This window comes from Rhinoderma darwinii, chromosome 3 (assembly GCF_050947455.1).
Source record: "Rhinoderma darwinii isolate aRhiDar2 chromosome 3, aRhiDar2.hap1, whole genome shotgun sequence".
NCBI lineage: Eukaryota > Metazoa > Chordata > Amphibia > Anura > Rhinodermatidae > Rhinoderma > Rhinoderma darwinii.
Genome location: NC_134689.1, coordinates 252,307,738 through 252,322,154, shown reverse-complemented (window position 1 = coordinate 252,322,154; position 14,417 = coordinate 252,307,738). Strand labels below are relative to the sequence as shown.

At 42.5% G+C, this 14,417-nt stretch overlaps 2 protein-coding genes across 4 annotated transcripts in view; one reads left to right on the top strand and one right to left on the bottom strand.

Annotated features, from left to right (window-relative positions):
* Positions 1 to 2,260, top strand: part of NPTN (neuroplastin) — a 95,236-nt gene extending 92,976 nt beyond the window's left edge. The window contains exon 9 of the mRNA XM_075857743.1: positions 888 to 2,260. The gene's annotated coding sequence lies outside the window, so the exon portion shown is untranslated. The remainder of the gene's footprint in view (positions 1 to 887) is intronic.
* REC114 (REC114 meiotic recombination protein) overlaps positions 2,247 to 14,417 on the bottom strand; it is a 329,032-nt gene continuing 316,861 nt past the window's right edge. For 2 of the 3 annotated variants that reach the window (XM_075857744.1, XM_075857746.1), the window contains exons 4-6: positions 6,580 to 6,687; positions 6,397 to 6,465; positions 2,247 to 2,458 (exon numbers count right to left, since the gene is read on the bottom strand). In XM_075857744.1, coding sequence (XP_075713859.1) covers positions 2,294 to 2,458; positions 6,397 to 6,465; positions 6,580 to 6,687 — 342 coding nt within the window. In that variant the 3' untranslated portion in view covers positions 2,247 to 2,293. Of the gene's footprint in view, positions 2,459 to 5,195; positions 5,406 to 6,396; positions 6,466 to 6,579; positions 6,688 to 14,417 lie in introns of those variants that run through there. The other variant, XM_075857745.1, reaches the window with a different exon arrangement.

Sequence of the window (14,417 nt, the reverse complement as noted above, 5' to 3'; positions counted from 1 at the left end):
AAGTCAATCAATAAATTATATGTACCCCAAAATGGTGTCATTAAAATATACAACTTGTCCTGCAAAAAACAAGGCCACACATGGCTATGATTACGGAAAAAGAAAAAAAAGTTATGGCTTTTACAATGCGACAATCAAGACTGAAAAAATAGCTCAGTCTTTAGGGTACGAACACACATAGCGTAAACATTGCGGATTTTCCGCAACGGATTCATTGTGGAAAATACGCAGCGTATTACAGTAGCAGCAGTTTGGGTGAGATTTCAACAAATTTCGTCCCCACACAGCAGAAAAAAGCCGCCGAAAAAAACGCACAAATTGGCTTGCCGTGCGGTTTCTTCAACCACAGCATGTCCTTTAATGCTGCAGAATCGCAGTTCTTCTGCTGTGGGTTTTCCCCATAGAATGGGGTGCTTCAACCTGCAACAAAGTAGTGTGTGTTGTGACATTTGCAGTGATTCCGCCGCAAAAATCCAGTTCCCTGCTGCCTCTCCAGTCCGGCCTCCTGGGATGACATTTCATCCCATGTGACCGCTGCAGCGGTCACATGGTCTGCAACATCATCCCAGGAGGCCGGACTGCGAGCAGAGAAGAGGGAAGTATGAACGGTTTGTTGTTTTTTTCCGGCGCTGCTTTACGCAGTGGATATTCCGCTGGAAAAACACACCACAATATGGTACAATTTTTGGGACGGCATTCCCTGTGGTGTTCAGGGCGGGTACGCTGCGCAGCTTGACGCAGCGTATCCGCCCTGAACGTGCCGTTTGTTCATACCCTTAAGGCCCAAAATAGGCTGGTCACTAAATGGTTAAACAAGATTAGTAAATGGCCCTTATGTTTTCTATTTGTCTGATTTTTATTTTATTTTTTTTCTCTCCCTTTTTTAGTGCTCCATTGATGTAACCAGAGAACAAATTATCCTTCTAAAAAGCTGACATTGCTATGAAGTCGACTTTCAGGCATTCTTCAGACTTCTTCAATATTCCATTTTTGTGTGTTCATTATTTTTTGTTTTTTTCTCGTGACTGAGGGTACAAAGCTATTTTTTTAAAGCATGCCTTATATAGCCTCCATGGAGACTAAAAACTGATTGGGGATTAAGGAACTTTGAAAATAGAGTGCATATGCAGCTTTGTGTGCTGTGGCTTTTTTTTTTTTCTTTCCTTCTGTCTTTCTTTAATATCACACACACATATATAGCCTTCCAAATGGGATAGTACAGGTCTGGAAAGCAGGTTTATTTTATGGGCTTTTTTCTTCTCTCTATTCTTGTATATTTGGCATGTATTTTAAATTATCTTGATTTAACGAAGCAGGATGCATCCAGTGTAATGAAAGTATAATTTTATTTTTTAAAGCGGAGTATTGGCTTGTGAATGCTGTAGCTGCCATGTGACTGGTCAGATGAAGCATCATGTTTATGACCCTGAACATTCTAAAATAAATGTTAAAAAAAATAGTTTCTTCAAATGGTAACAAGGAACGGTGTTGCTTTAAAGTGCTCATTTTGTAAGATATAAAGTTGTGTCTTGGGAAATGTTTACCACAATTCGTGATTTTTTTTTTTGTTTTTTATATACATATACATCTATGTTCACTGTGTTTTGTACTGGAATATCATGCTTTCCTTCACCAAATGTCCATTCATTTGTACTGAAGGAGGCTTAAAAGGAATGTTCTCCAAAGGCATGTTTTTGCTGTGTAGTTACCAAGTATCATTCTGGCTTTTTCTCTGAGAAGTTAAATATCTCATTTAAATGTGATTTGCAACCGTTCACGGAAGTCCTTTCGGTCTAGTGTAACTGGAGGCTGATTTGATTTGTGAGTGCAAATATTTAAAATGCCCAGCTACTGTAGACCGTAAGAGACATATATAAATATATAGTAAGTGGGATGCTTTATAAGTGAACATTGGTTCAATCATGTATATTCTCAAATACTTTTGCACTGTTATGTCAACATGTATATTCATGCAGGCAAACCTTTTATAAGTTATATATATATATTTTATTTTCTTTCATGGGGTTTGTGTTTAATTTTGGTTAATTTAAGAGATTTTACATTTGTTTTTTAAAGCATGGTTCTATTCTATGCAACTAGATGTAAATGTATCAGTATATCAGAAATGTAATATCTTTTACTGGGCGGCGGGGTGGGGGAATGTTCTAGTTGCATGAGCCCATGCATTGTGCAATTGACGTGTAATAATGTGTGTGGCAAATACACTTGTTGATAAAATATAAACCGACTGAAACAGGAATTTTATTCTGGTGTAAAGCGTTTTTTCAAGCACTTAGTTCTTTATGAATTTGTACAACTCTTTCTCCACTTCTTCAACAAACCCTGGAAAGTTCTGGTCTAAGAGACATAATTTGAGAAAGGAACCGAGATCCTCATTTAAGGGGTGGCACGGATTGAATGTGCCTATGTGATTTGCTTGTTTGCTTACCACCATATCCTGTAAATGCAAAGAATGTAAATTACTTTGGCACGGTGCTCATATGCATTTTCCAGAGCCTAGGATAAAAATATAAATTTTCACCTTTGTACATGCGCACATACACAACCACGCAAAACTCGCCATCACTATGCCATAAATGATGTATTGACCAGACCACTGCTGCATTGTCCCAACAAGCAATTTAAACCATATATTCCATACTAACCATCTCCACATAAATTACTATAATTATTTTGCAAATAATTGTTCGCCCACTTGTAGTTTGCAAAACGTTTTGTGACTATTGGCAGTAAGAGCATATTCATACGGCCTATTTTTTGACGTATTTCGAGTGTTAAGTGGCCGCATCTCACTCTGAAATATACCTATAAAAGCTTCCCATTGATTCCAATAGTAAAAATCTGTGTAGTTCATACAAGCCATCATTTTACACTGCTGCTTAAAAATACACCTCATGAAAAAGAACTGCTGTTCCTTTTTGAGGCTTTTTTGAAACAGAATTTTAACATTGCCAATGGACAATGCCAAAAAGCGCTTTGAAAAAAAACTACAAAACGCTTGTGAAATCTGCTTAAAAAAAAGGCCTGGTTTTTAGACTTGTAATAATTTCTGCGATAGATGCAAGGCCGCAATGCAACGTTTTCTCCCATAGTAAAAATCAGAAGTGTAACTGGGACCAATACTTGCATTTGACTCTACATAAGGGGTCTCAAACTCGGCCGGGTAAGTGGGCCGCATATAGAAAAAATGGGAAGTTGATGGGCTGCATTACTTTCAAATTTGATACAATACAAAATTATTGTTAATCAATTAGTTATTTGAACTACTATAACACTATATTACTAGAATACTAATACTACATTACTATAATAATAGCGCTAGGTTTAAAATTTGAGATATTTCTCCACGTGCTTATTTCAACAATCCAGCTTTCCAGTTTAAGTGTCGCTAAATGCAGTCCGGCGGCTCAGTTAGCACACATGTCAAGATTGGGCAGCTCCTTTTTAGATAGTGCCGCAGTGCCCTCTGTGGATGCTGCCGCAGTGCCCTCTGTGGATGCTGCCGCAGTGCCCTCTGTGGATGCTGCCGCAGTGCCCTCTGTGGATGCTGCCGCAGTGCCCTCTGTGGATGCTGCCGCAGTGCCCTCTGTGGATGCTGCCGCAGTGCCCTCTGTGGATGCTGCCGCAGTGCCCTCTGTGGATGCTGCCGCAGTGCCCTCTGTGGATAATGCAACACACCCCTAGATAAGGCCACAGTGCCCTCTGTAGATAAGGCCACAGTGCCCTCTGTAGATAAGGCCACACACCCCTAGATAATGCCAGTGTCCTCTTCAGATACTGTCACACACCCACTTGTAGATAACGCCACAGTGCCCTCTGTAGAGGCTGCCACAGTGCCCTCTGTAGAGGCTGCCCCAGTGCCCTCTGTAGAGGCTGCCCCAGTGCCCTCTGTAGAGGCTGCCCCAGTGATGTCAGGGGCTTGCCCAGAGCTGGAGTCCCAGACAGAGCGCTAGTAGGCTCTTCCTGGGACTCCAGCTGTGCTCCTGACATCACTGGGACTCCTGCTCTGGGGAAGCCCCTGACATCATTGTCGATGTATGGACAGCGATGTCAGAGGCTTCCCCAGAGTCACGGAGCAGAGCCGACACCAACGCTCTGCCCGGGACTCCGGCTCTGGGGAAGCCCCAGACATCGCTGTTCATATGTGGACAGCGATGTCAGGGAATTCCACAGAGTCCAGGAGCAGAGCCGACACCAGCGCTCTGCTCCGCTCTGGGCAAGACCCTGACACACTGTCCATATATGGGCAGCGATGTCAGGGAATTCCACAGAGTCCCGGAGCAGAGCCTGTACTAGCGCTCTGCCCGGGACTCCGGCTCTGGGGAAGCCCCAGACATCGCTGTTCATATGTGTACAGCGATGTCGGGGAATACTAGCGCCCGCATGCTTGAGACCCCTGCTCTACATTGTAGTGTAGTTTCAGCCTAAGGCTGGGTTCACACGAGCATGTTACGTCCGTAATGGACGGAACGTATTTCGGCCGCAAGTCCGGACCGAACACACTGCAGGGAGCCGGGCTCCTAGCATCATAGTTATGTACGACGCCAGGAGTCTCTGCCTCGCTGCGGGACAACTGTCCTGTACTGTAATAATGTTTTCAGTATGGGACAGTAGTTCCACGGAGAGGCAGGGACTCCTAGCGTCGTATATAACTATGATGCTAGGAGCCCGGCTCCCTGTAGTGTGTTCCGTCCGGGACTTGCGGCCGAAATACGTTCCGTCCTTTACGGACATAACATGCTTGTGTGAATCCAGCCTTATTGATATGCTGGTCCTAGGGTTAGGTCAGGGTTGGACAGAATCCTGGTCTCCACGAAAAATTCTTCCTTCCAGACCTCTGCATTTAGAAGCTGGGTACTTCAACCCAGTGCCAGACGCATGTATTTAATTGTCACAGGCAGTGTCCTGCTTTGTGATTCCTGGCAGTGACTAGCCACAGCTGTCCAATGTATATAGCGTTGTATGCTCACCTGTGAGCAAATATGATACAGAGCAGATAGTTTCCCCTAGTTGCTTTATAATAAGCTTCCCATATTTCTCTGCCAGCAGTCATCTTAGTGGAGCATGTGAGTGTGTTCATATCAGCCTTTCACTTCCGTCATATGAACGGAAAGACAAATGGAATGTATAGTTTCTGTTTGCAATTTTATTGATTTCAATGGTATTTTTTTGTTTCCATGGAACAGATGAACGGACAGCCAAATGGAAATCCAACGCTGATGTGAACAGGTCCTTAGTATATTGGTTAAGGGCCACTGCGGTGACTACTGAGTGGAAAGGGATGCAGGCACTGTTGAAACTACAGGGAGCAGAGAATATTGTCCAAAAAGGCGCTCTTCTAAGGGTCCGTTCAGTGTGTTTTTTCGGTGCTGTGGAAACCGTGTCTGAATCAACGCAAAAAAAAACGCTCCACATTGACTTCAATTGGATGTAAAGGCGTTAGGGGGAAAAAAAAGGTGACATGCTCTTTCTTAGGTCAGAGGCGGAAACTGCTCTATTTAAAACTTTAAATCAATGAGGCAGAAAATAAAAAACCCTTTTGTTTGAAGCGTTTTGTTTTTTTTGCTGCGGTTTTTGTGTTGGGTTAATTTTCCAAAACTGCTTTAAAAAAAAAAAAAAAAAAGTGTCAAACGTTGGCATTTTAAAATCTTCCTCAAAAATCCGGATTTTTGAGGCAGATTTTGAAATGCCACGGTTTAAAGCTCTTTTTTGCGGCTTTTTTGTTGCCATTTTAAAATCTGCCTCAAAAATCCTGAAGGCGTTTTAAGGCAGATTTTTTTTTTTTCTGCCTGATAAAAAAAACTTGGGGGAATTTAGGCTGAATTCACATGGCCGTGTTCGGTCTGTGATATATGGACCGTATTTCCCGGACCGACCACCGTTCAGGCAGCTTGGCTTCCAGCATCACCGTTATCTATGATGCTAGGAGTCCCTGCCTCCCTGCAGGAATACTGTCCCATACCGAAAACATGATTACAGTGTGGGACAGTATTTCCGCCGAGAGGAAGGGACTCCTAGCATCAAAAATAACTATGATGCTAGAAGCCGGCTTGCTGAACTGTGGTCTGTCCAGGACATACGGTCCGTATATCACGAAGCGTACACGGCCGTGTGAATCCGGCCTTAGACTTCATGTGGTAGGGAACCAATGCTGTAAGTGCAGGTCCTCAGAGGTGTTGCTCGCACCTATCACACGTGTATATCATATCTTGTGGATAGTGCTATAAATGTGTGAGTTGGCAATACCCCTTTAATGTGTCTTCTGAGTGCATCTTTGCTGGGTGCTAACTTTTTGTGGTTGCCTCCTACAGTAGACCAGGATGAGTATCATATAGTACTGGGTTAAGCATTACAAATGAAAACACAAAAATGTACCTGTGCCACCTGTTTCACATTAATCCTTTTCTCTGGAAAGATTTGAGATGACTCGTTAACGGATTCATTCTGAAACCATTGCAGAAGACAAGAACGTTTCTAACATCAACTATTATTAATGATTATATTATTTATGATTATTACTATTATTGTAGACTTTAAAGTTTTAGAGCAACATCACACCTGGTCGCATAAGAAATAGTGAAGCTTCTGATAGCAACTGTCGCAGTTTTCTTGGGCTTTCTCCTTGGAGTCACCATCAAATTGAACTCTGAACACGCGGAACTCATCCTACATGAAAGCAGTAAACGGTAAATAAAATACACTTTCACTCCATAATGTACAGCACCAGTAGCATTAAGACTAACATGGCAGAATTAGCTGTATGAAGTGTCAAACATTGCCATTATTTTGTTTCTTTGCCATTTTATCTTGTTATAAATTTCATATTAAAAATATACTATATGAACAAAAGTGTTGAAACCCCTACACATTACACCTACAGGAGTTTTTATGACATTCCATTCTAAATCAATTTGTATTAATAGAAAGTGTGTGCTCTTCTTGCAGCTAAAACAGCTTCTACTCTTCTGGAAAGCTTTCTACAAGATTGTGATTGTGTGTCTGTGGAAAGTTTTAGCCCATTCGTCCAGAAGAGCATTTGTGAGGTCAGACACTGATATTAGACGAGAGGGTCTGGCTCACAATCTCCGTTCTAGTTTATCCCAAAGGTGTTCGATGGGCTTGAGGACAGGGCTCTGATGTGGAAGAACCCGCACAAACTCATCCAGCTATGTATTTATGGACCTTGCTTTGTGCAGTGGGGTACAGTCATGCTGGAACAGAAAAGGCTCGTCCCCCTAAATGTTCCCACAAAGTTGTAAGCATACAATTCTCCAAAAGGTCTTGGTATGATGATTTCACTTCACTGGATCTAGGGCCTAGGCCAACCCCTCAAAAACAACCCCCACAGACTCGTCCATTAGACTGCCAGATAGAGAAGCAAGATTTGTCACTCCACAGAACACGTTTCCAGAGTCCAGTGGCAGCGAGCTTTACACCACTCCATCCGATGCTTGGGTTGTTTTTTATTTTTACTTCCCCTTTCCCATCCCTTGGTTGAACTTGATGGACATGTGTCTTTTTTCAACTGTACAAACTATGTAACTATATAATTATTCTATTCTTGCTGCTGCTCGGCCGTGGAAAGTAACTGTACTAACGCTGTAGCTGATACTGCAAGCACCATACAGCAACATTACCCTCTTCCTTGGAAGGAGTAAGGGTATGTGCACACACAAAATTAAAACGTCTGAAAATACGGAAGGGAAAAAAGCTCCTTACTTTCAGACGGTTTTTAAGCCACTCGTGACTTTCTCGACGTTTTTAGAGCTGTTTTTCCATAGAGTCTATGAAAAACCGCTCTCAAAATGGCTGAAGAAGTGACATGCACTTCTTTTTCGCGACCGTATTTTGAAAAACAGCCGCGTAAAAAAAAAGCCCTGTCGGAACAGAACGCCGTTTTCCCATTGAAATAAATGAGCAGATGTTTGGAGGCCGAAAACACTCCGTGTGAACATACCCTTATTGTGCTAACGGTCATTGTTGGATCTGACATGGTTATGCAGCTAATGCAAGCACTATACAGCCCCATTACCGCCTTACATGGAGTAACTTTGCTAACGCTGGACACCGTATCTGAAATAACTATGCAGATACATTACCCCCAAACATAGGCGGAGTAATTGTGCCATTGCAGGACCCTGTATCTAATTTGGCTACATGCCTAATGTGAAAACCACACAGCCACATTACCCCCTTACATAGCTGGGAGTCATTGTACTAAAGCTAGACAGTGTATATATGCCTACACGGTTGTTATGAGCACCAGGCAGCCACATTACCCCCTTCCATAGGCAAAGTAATTGTGCTAAGGCTAGGCCCTGTACAGATGCAGCCATCTTTAACTTGATTCTTTTAACTTGCTGCAGCGTGACATCACAACAAAAGGCATTTTAAAGTCATTGAAAAAGTCAAGATAAGAGATCTAGCCATGGTTTATTTAATGCGTTAAAAGTCAAGGTAGAGACGGCTACATCTGTATCTGACATGGATACCTAGTTACTGTCCATAGCCGCAGTTATTGTGCGATTGCTAGACTCTGTAATAACTGCAGTGTCAGGTCAGGGACTAACATCAGAAGCGAGCATTACCCACTTCCATGGCGGAGCAATAGTATTCTTGCAGATTACCCTCTTTTTCTAGATGGGGTATTTTACTACTTGAGATGTCAGAACTTCGCAGCGAAACATCCCGCTCAGTATTAATGATCACCCTTTTTATGTGCTCTAAGGTGCATCACTATATCCGAGGCTCTCTATGGCAGTACAGTCAAGGCCCCAAAGCAAATGTGGGATATAGCACGGCACTGTTTCTTCTGAGGTGCAGGCAATGGGTTCCATACCCTGAATACAATGTATAGAAATACTCAGCACACACTTTGTATATAAATTAATTGAACACTGTTTCTGCTGGAAGGTCAGAGTACGTAGTAATAGGTAAATGTTTTCGGTCAAACGAGACCTTCATCGGTCCCCAAAGTAACAGTGGAGTCCAGAATTCAAGTCCAGGAAGTTCAGTTCCTGACAAGTATATTACCATGTGGTCCATCTTGATCTCCCTCCCAGGCCCAAAGGATGCCATCCCTGGTCACGCCTGCTCCTGAGAAGGTTCCCACTAAGCCAAACTGAGCAGAATTCTTGTCTCTGGCAAAGGCCGACCTTCCTAGGTCTCCCTATCCATCATGGACTTCCAGGGCCGTCTCGCCAACCGATTCCTTCCCAGGAGGCTACTAGACCTCCGTGTGAAGGCCCCTTTTTAACCCCTTAATGACCAGCCTATTTGAAACCTTCATGACCAAGCAATTTTTTACGTTTTTCCATCGTCTCATTCCAAGAGCTATACATTTTTATTTTTGCGTCAACATAGCTGTATAAGGTCTTGTTTTTTACAGGACAAGTTGTATTTTTTTAATAGCACCAGTTTGAGGTACATATTATTTATTAACTTTTATTAACTTTTTTTGGGGGGGGGGGGGGATAGAAAAAAACCTGACATTTCGCCTCTCCTTTTCGCGTCTTAAATCTACGCCGTTTACCGTGTGATATAAATAACACAATAATTTTATAGCTCCCTGCTCTGTTAACTTTATCCTGATGCAGTGCCGTAAAAAGGCATATGCATCAGAATAAAGCCCGTTAGTGGCCGCCGTTAAAAAGCGTATTGGCGGTCACTAACGGGTTAAACAGTCCCCGTACAAAGGACCATGTCAGATTCCCCCCTGGACCTTCAGTCGTCCTCTTTCCTTGAACGGAGGTTCGCTCAGACGCCCCCTCTTAACAGGGATAGGATTTATTTCAGGGAGAAGTACCCAGTCCTGTAATGGAGAGCTGCTGTACATTGCTCCTGAATGACTGTCACATGGGAGAGCCTCATTGCTGCAGTCCGATAGACATTCCAGATCGAAGACTCTGCACCCTCCATTCTACATGTGAGGGTTTCTTTTTTTGGAATATCACAACGTTTTTCACGAGTGTCTCAAAGCGTAGAGGCTCCCTGATGGGAGTTTCTCCCCAGACACCTGATCCGAAGACCTCCTGGCCATCCGGCAGCCTTAATCTATAGTGGACCTGCCAGTTTGTCGACTAGCCAAGGTTACCACTGTCCCCATAGCAGGCATCTTGTCTGGATCCACCCAGGTGACATTAGCATCCTCTGTTTTCCTTTTGCAAGAAAATACACAGAGAAGCTCCTCTGAATACAGTGAGACTCTTGCCACACTTCACTGCACTTATGTGGTCGATCTGTCTTGCTCTTTAGTTCAAACCTTGAGCAGATGACTCCGCTTCCAAATGCTCGCTGACTGGTCTCGTCTTTCCTGACTCATGTCTCTTTGGTCCAAGACTGGACAAGATTATCTCTAAAGCTCCTGGTGGCAAGTGCTCTCACTTGCCCCGGAATAAACTATGATGCTCAGAAGGACACCCCTCCGCATGATGGTCAGCCCTCACTTAAGTAGTGGGCAGACTCCTTCATTTTTAGGACTCGTCCCATTTTTTAATTCGCCCCATCTAAGACGTGTGGCGTTGCTCTATGAAGTGGGCCCTCTGGACTACAAAATAGATTTATACTGACGGGTTCAGTGACAGCTGATCCTTTGTGACTCTGACATGCAGGATCCACCTGTAAACTATCACATCTAAGAAGAATCCACCTGTAAACTATCAAATCTAAGTTCATAACTTAGATATGATAGTTTACAGGTGGATCCTGCGTGTCCGAGACACAAAGGACCCGCTATCACTGAACCCGTCAGATCCGCGGGACTGACTGATTCAGTGAATAGCACTAGATATAGCTGCTCTATATAGAGAATACAAAGAAGCTGTATCTAAAAAAAAAAAAAAGTAAAACAAATTCTTAATACAAAGTATTTGTAAAGTTGCACCAAACACATTGATGCACCTTTTTATTCAAAATAATAATAATTTGTCTTTCAAATTTTTCCATAGTTTTTAAGGAGATATGGACCAATTGGGTCGTGGTCTCCAAATGAGCCACAATGGCTCACATCATTCTGATCATCTGACCTGATAAATCAGCTGTGCAGCAGTTGCCTTAGCAACTACCCCAGTTGGTGATTAATAGCTAGGAGATGATGAGCGTGCAGAAGTAGATCTGCTGTCCCTTACAGTTGTATGTATAAACTTCCTGCACCTTGACCTACTATTTTTTTAAAGATGTTTTTGCATAAATATCAGGATGAGAATATTTGTGCAAATCTAGCAAAAACATTACTCTTTGATTTAAAGTTTTCTGAAGCTGATTTTTAGTTTTAAATAAAATTTTACAATCTTCAGAGTGTATGCCGTCTGTAAGTATAGGAGTTTGTGGAGTGTTTTACTGCTTGTGGGCTGTAATACATTAACCCTTAATTTTGCTGCTTAAAATTATATCTGGCATTCATGAGGTTTTTGCCAGGAAAATATGTTGTATCCTTTTGTAGATATATAGGAGTGCAACATGTGCTACAGAAATTTTTCACAAGTCTCAGATACAAAGTAACAGCCACAAGCACCAACTCACAGGGATACTTACAGTGGGGAAAAAAAGCTAAATGCCTATTTATTAGTTTTATTCCTCTAGTAGCTATTATCGAAAATAGCTAGTCATGTTAGGCCTAGTTCACATTAGGTTTTAGCCCTGCGTTTAGTGTGTACGTTGGGAAAGCTCCTAATGTACACGCTAAACGTGTCCTTAGGGCTTTATTAGCCTGACGGAGGTCAACAGAGTGTCTTTTTGGTCTCTGTCGGTATACATTTTTTTTAAGGATGGAATAGTATAGTAGACAAGGCTATTTCATCCTGAGGGATCCCGCAAAAAACATAAAAATAAAAAAAAGAAGCTCTGCGCGGTACACATTTATTTTTTTTTTAACATGGGAGCCTATGTGTGAAGGATGCCACTGTATGCCATCCATCACAGGTATAAGTAAAATGCATACATCGGGGAGCTTCCGCAGGACCGAAGTCCCCGGGAAGAGAATCAGGTAGCGCTCTGTCTAGGGACTCCGGTCCTGGGGAAGCCCCTGACATCACAGTCCATATATGGTCACTGTCTATATAACGACAGTGATGTCATGGAATTTCAAATACACAGTCCCCGACAACATCATAGAAAGTGCTCTGAGAAGGGACTCTGGGACAGTGATGTCAGGGGCTTTATTAGTTCCGGAGTTCCCAGTCAGACCGCTTCTGATCTTCTAGCCGGGGACTCTGTAGTGACGTTGCGGGCTTCTCCAGGAGCAGTATCCCCGGACATGGGTGCCGGAGCTTTAGTCAGGGATTTTGGCATCTTAAAGCCACTACTCCTCGTTGCAGATTCTTAGGCTAGGAATTCTGCTATCTTAAAGCTTCTAACGTCACTGTCCCTATATGGACAATGATCTCAAGGGCTCCTTCAGGGTGGAATCCCCGGCCAGAGCGTTGCCGACGTTCTGGTTGGGGATTCCGGCATCTTGAAGCTCCTAACATCTAAGTGACGTCAGGGGCCATAGCACTTGCAATGCTATGTCCTGGGACACTGCATTGCAGCTCCTGACATCACTGTCCATATATAGACAGTGACATCAGGGGCTTTCCTGGGCACAGCGATTCAGGTATGGCTCTGCACGGGGGAATTTGGGCGACATATCCCAATGTACACCTATACAGTTACATAGTACGGTTGAAAAAAGACACATGACCTTCAAGTTCAACCAAGGGATGGGAAAACATTTTACACATTGACATAGGAGCTGATATTTTTTCGTTCTAGGAAATTATCTAAGCCTTTTTTAAAGCCATCTGATGTCCCTGCTGTGACCAGCCGCACTAATGCTTTGTAAAGTGGTAATATTATATCCCTGTCCCGCAAGTCCATGCCTCTTTTAATACACGACAATATCTTGCTGACCTTTGAAGCAGCTGATTGACATTGCATGCTGTTATTTCGTTTATTATCTACAAGTACACCCCAGATCCTTCTCAAGAAGTGACTCTCCCAGTGTAGCTCCCCCTTTGACATATGATGCATGCAGATTGTTGGTCCCAGATGCATACATTTATCTACACTAAACTTAATTTGTCAAATTGATGCTCAAACACTCAGTGCTTCCAAATCAGCTTGCAATTTACAGTGAGATACGTTTTAGCCTTCCGTCGGAGGCATACGTCAGGAGGCTGTAAACGTGATGTGAACAGGGCCTTAAACACGTTTGTCTTCTTGACGTCACCTAATGGTAACTAATTATTTTTCGTCCAAAAATGGCACACGTGTTTAACCCCTTCCCGACATTTGTCGTAAGTATACATCATGGAAAGACAGTGCTGCCCGCAAAATGTCGTATACTTACGACAAATACATGGCACCGGCTCGAAAGCTAGTCGGTGCCATCCTCCCCGGATGTCAGCTGTATCTTACAGCTGACATCCTGCTGTAATAGCGGGGACCGAAGTTAGCTTCGATCCCCGCCATTAACCCCTTAGACGCAGCGATCGGATGTGATAGCTGCATCTTTGTGGTTAGCAGATCGGCAGCTGTGCCCTGCAATCGCACGGCTGCCAACTGCTACTATGGCAACAGGACACCTAACAATGGCCTCCTGTCTGCCATTACGGAAGCTGATTAGGCCCTGCCCGGTGGCAAAGCTTGCTATCAGTGAATGACTGACAGATCTAATACATTGCACTACATAGGTAGTGCAATGTATTAGAAAAAAAATATCTGACAGTTGGACCTTCAAGTCCCCTAGTGGGACTAAAGAAAAGTGTAAAAAAAAAAAAGTTGTAAAAAATATAATAAAAGTTTCAAGTAATAAAATAAAACACAATCGCCCTTTTTCCCTTATCAAGTCATTTATTATTAAAAAAATAAATAAACCATACAGATTTGGTATTGCCGCGAACGTAATGGCCTAAACGATAAAAATATGTTATTTATTCCACTCGGTGAACGGCGTAAAAAAAAAAACGTAAAATTTTTGTTTTTTGGTCACTTTGCCCTACAAAAATAAAAAAAGAGTGATCAAAAAGTTGCATGTATCCAAAAATGATACCTATAAAAACTATAGCTCGTCTTGCAAAAAACAAGCCCTCCTACAGCTCCGTAGACGAAAAAAATAAAAAGTAATGGTCCTTTTTACAAGAGTAATTTTATTGTGCAAAAAGTTGTAAAACATAAAAAAGTGCTATAAATTAGGTATCGCCGGAATCGTACTGACACGCAGAATAAAGTTAACATGAATGCTGTATAAAAAATAAAAACTATGCCAGAATTGCTGTTTTTTGGTCACCTTGCCTCTCAAAAAATAGGATGAAAAGTGATCAAAAAGTCACATATACCCCAAAATGGTACGAATAAAAACTATAGCTCGTCCCGCAAAAAAAACAGCCCTCGTACCACTATGTCTATGAAAAAATAAA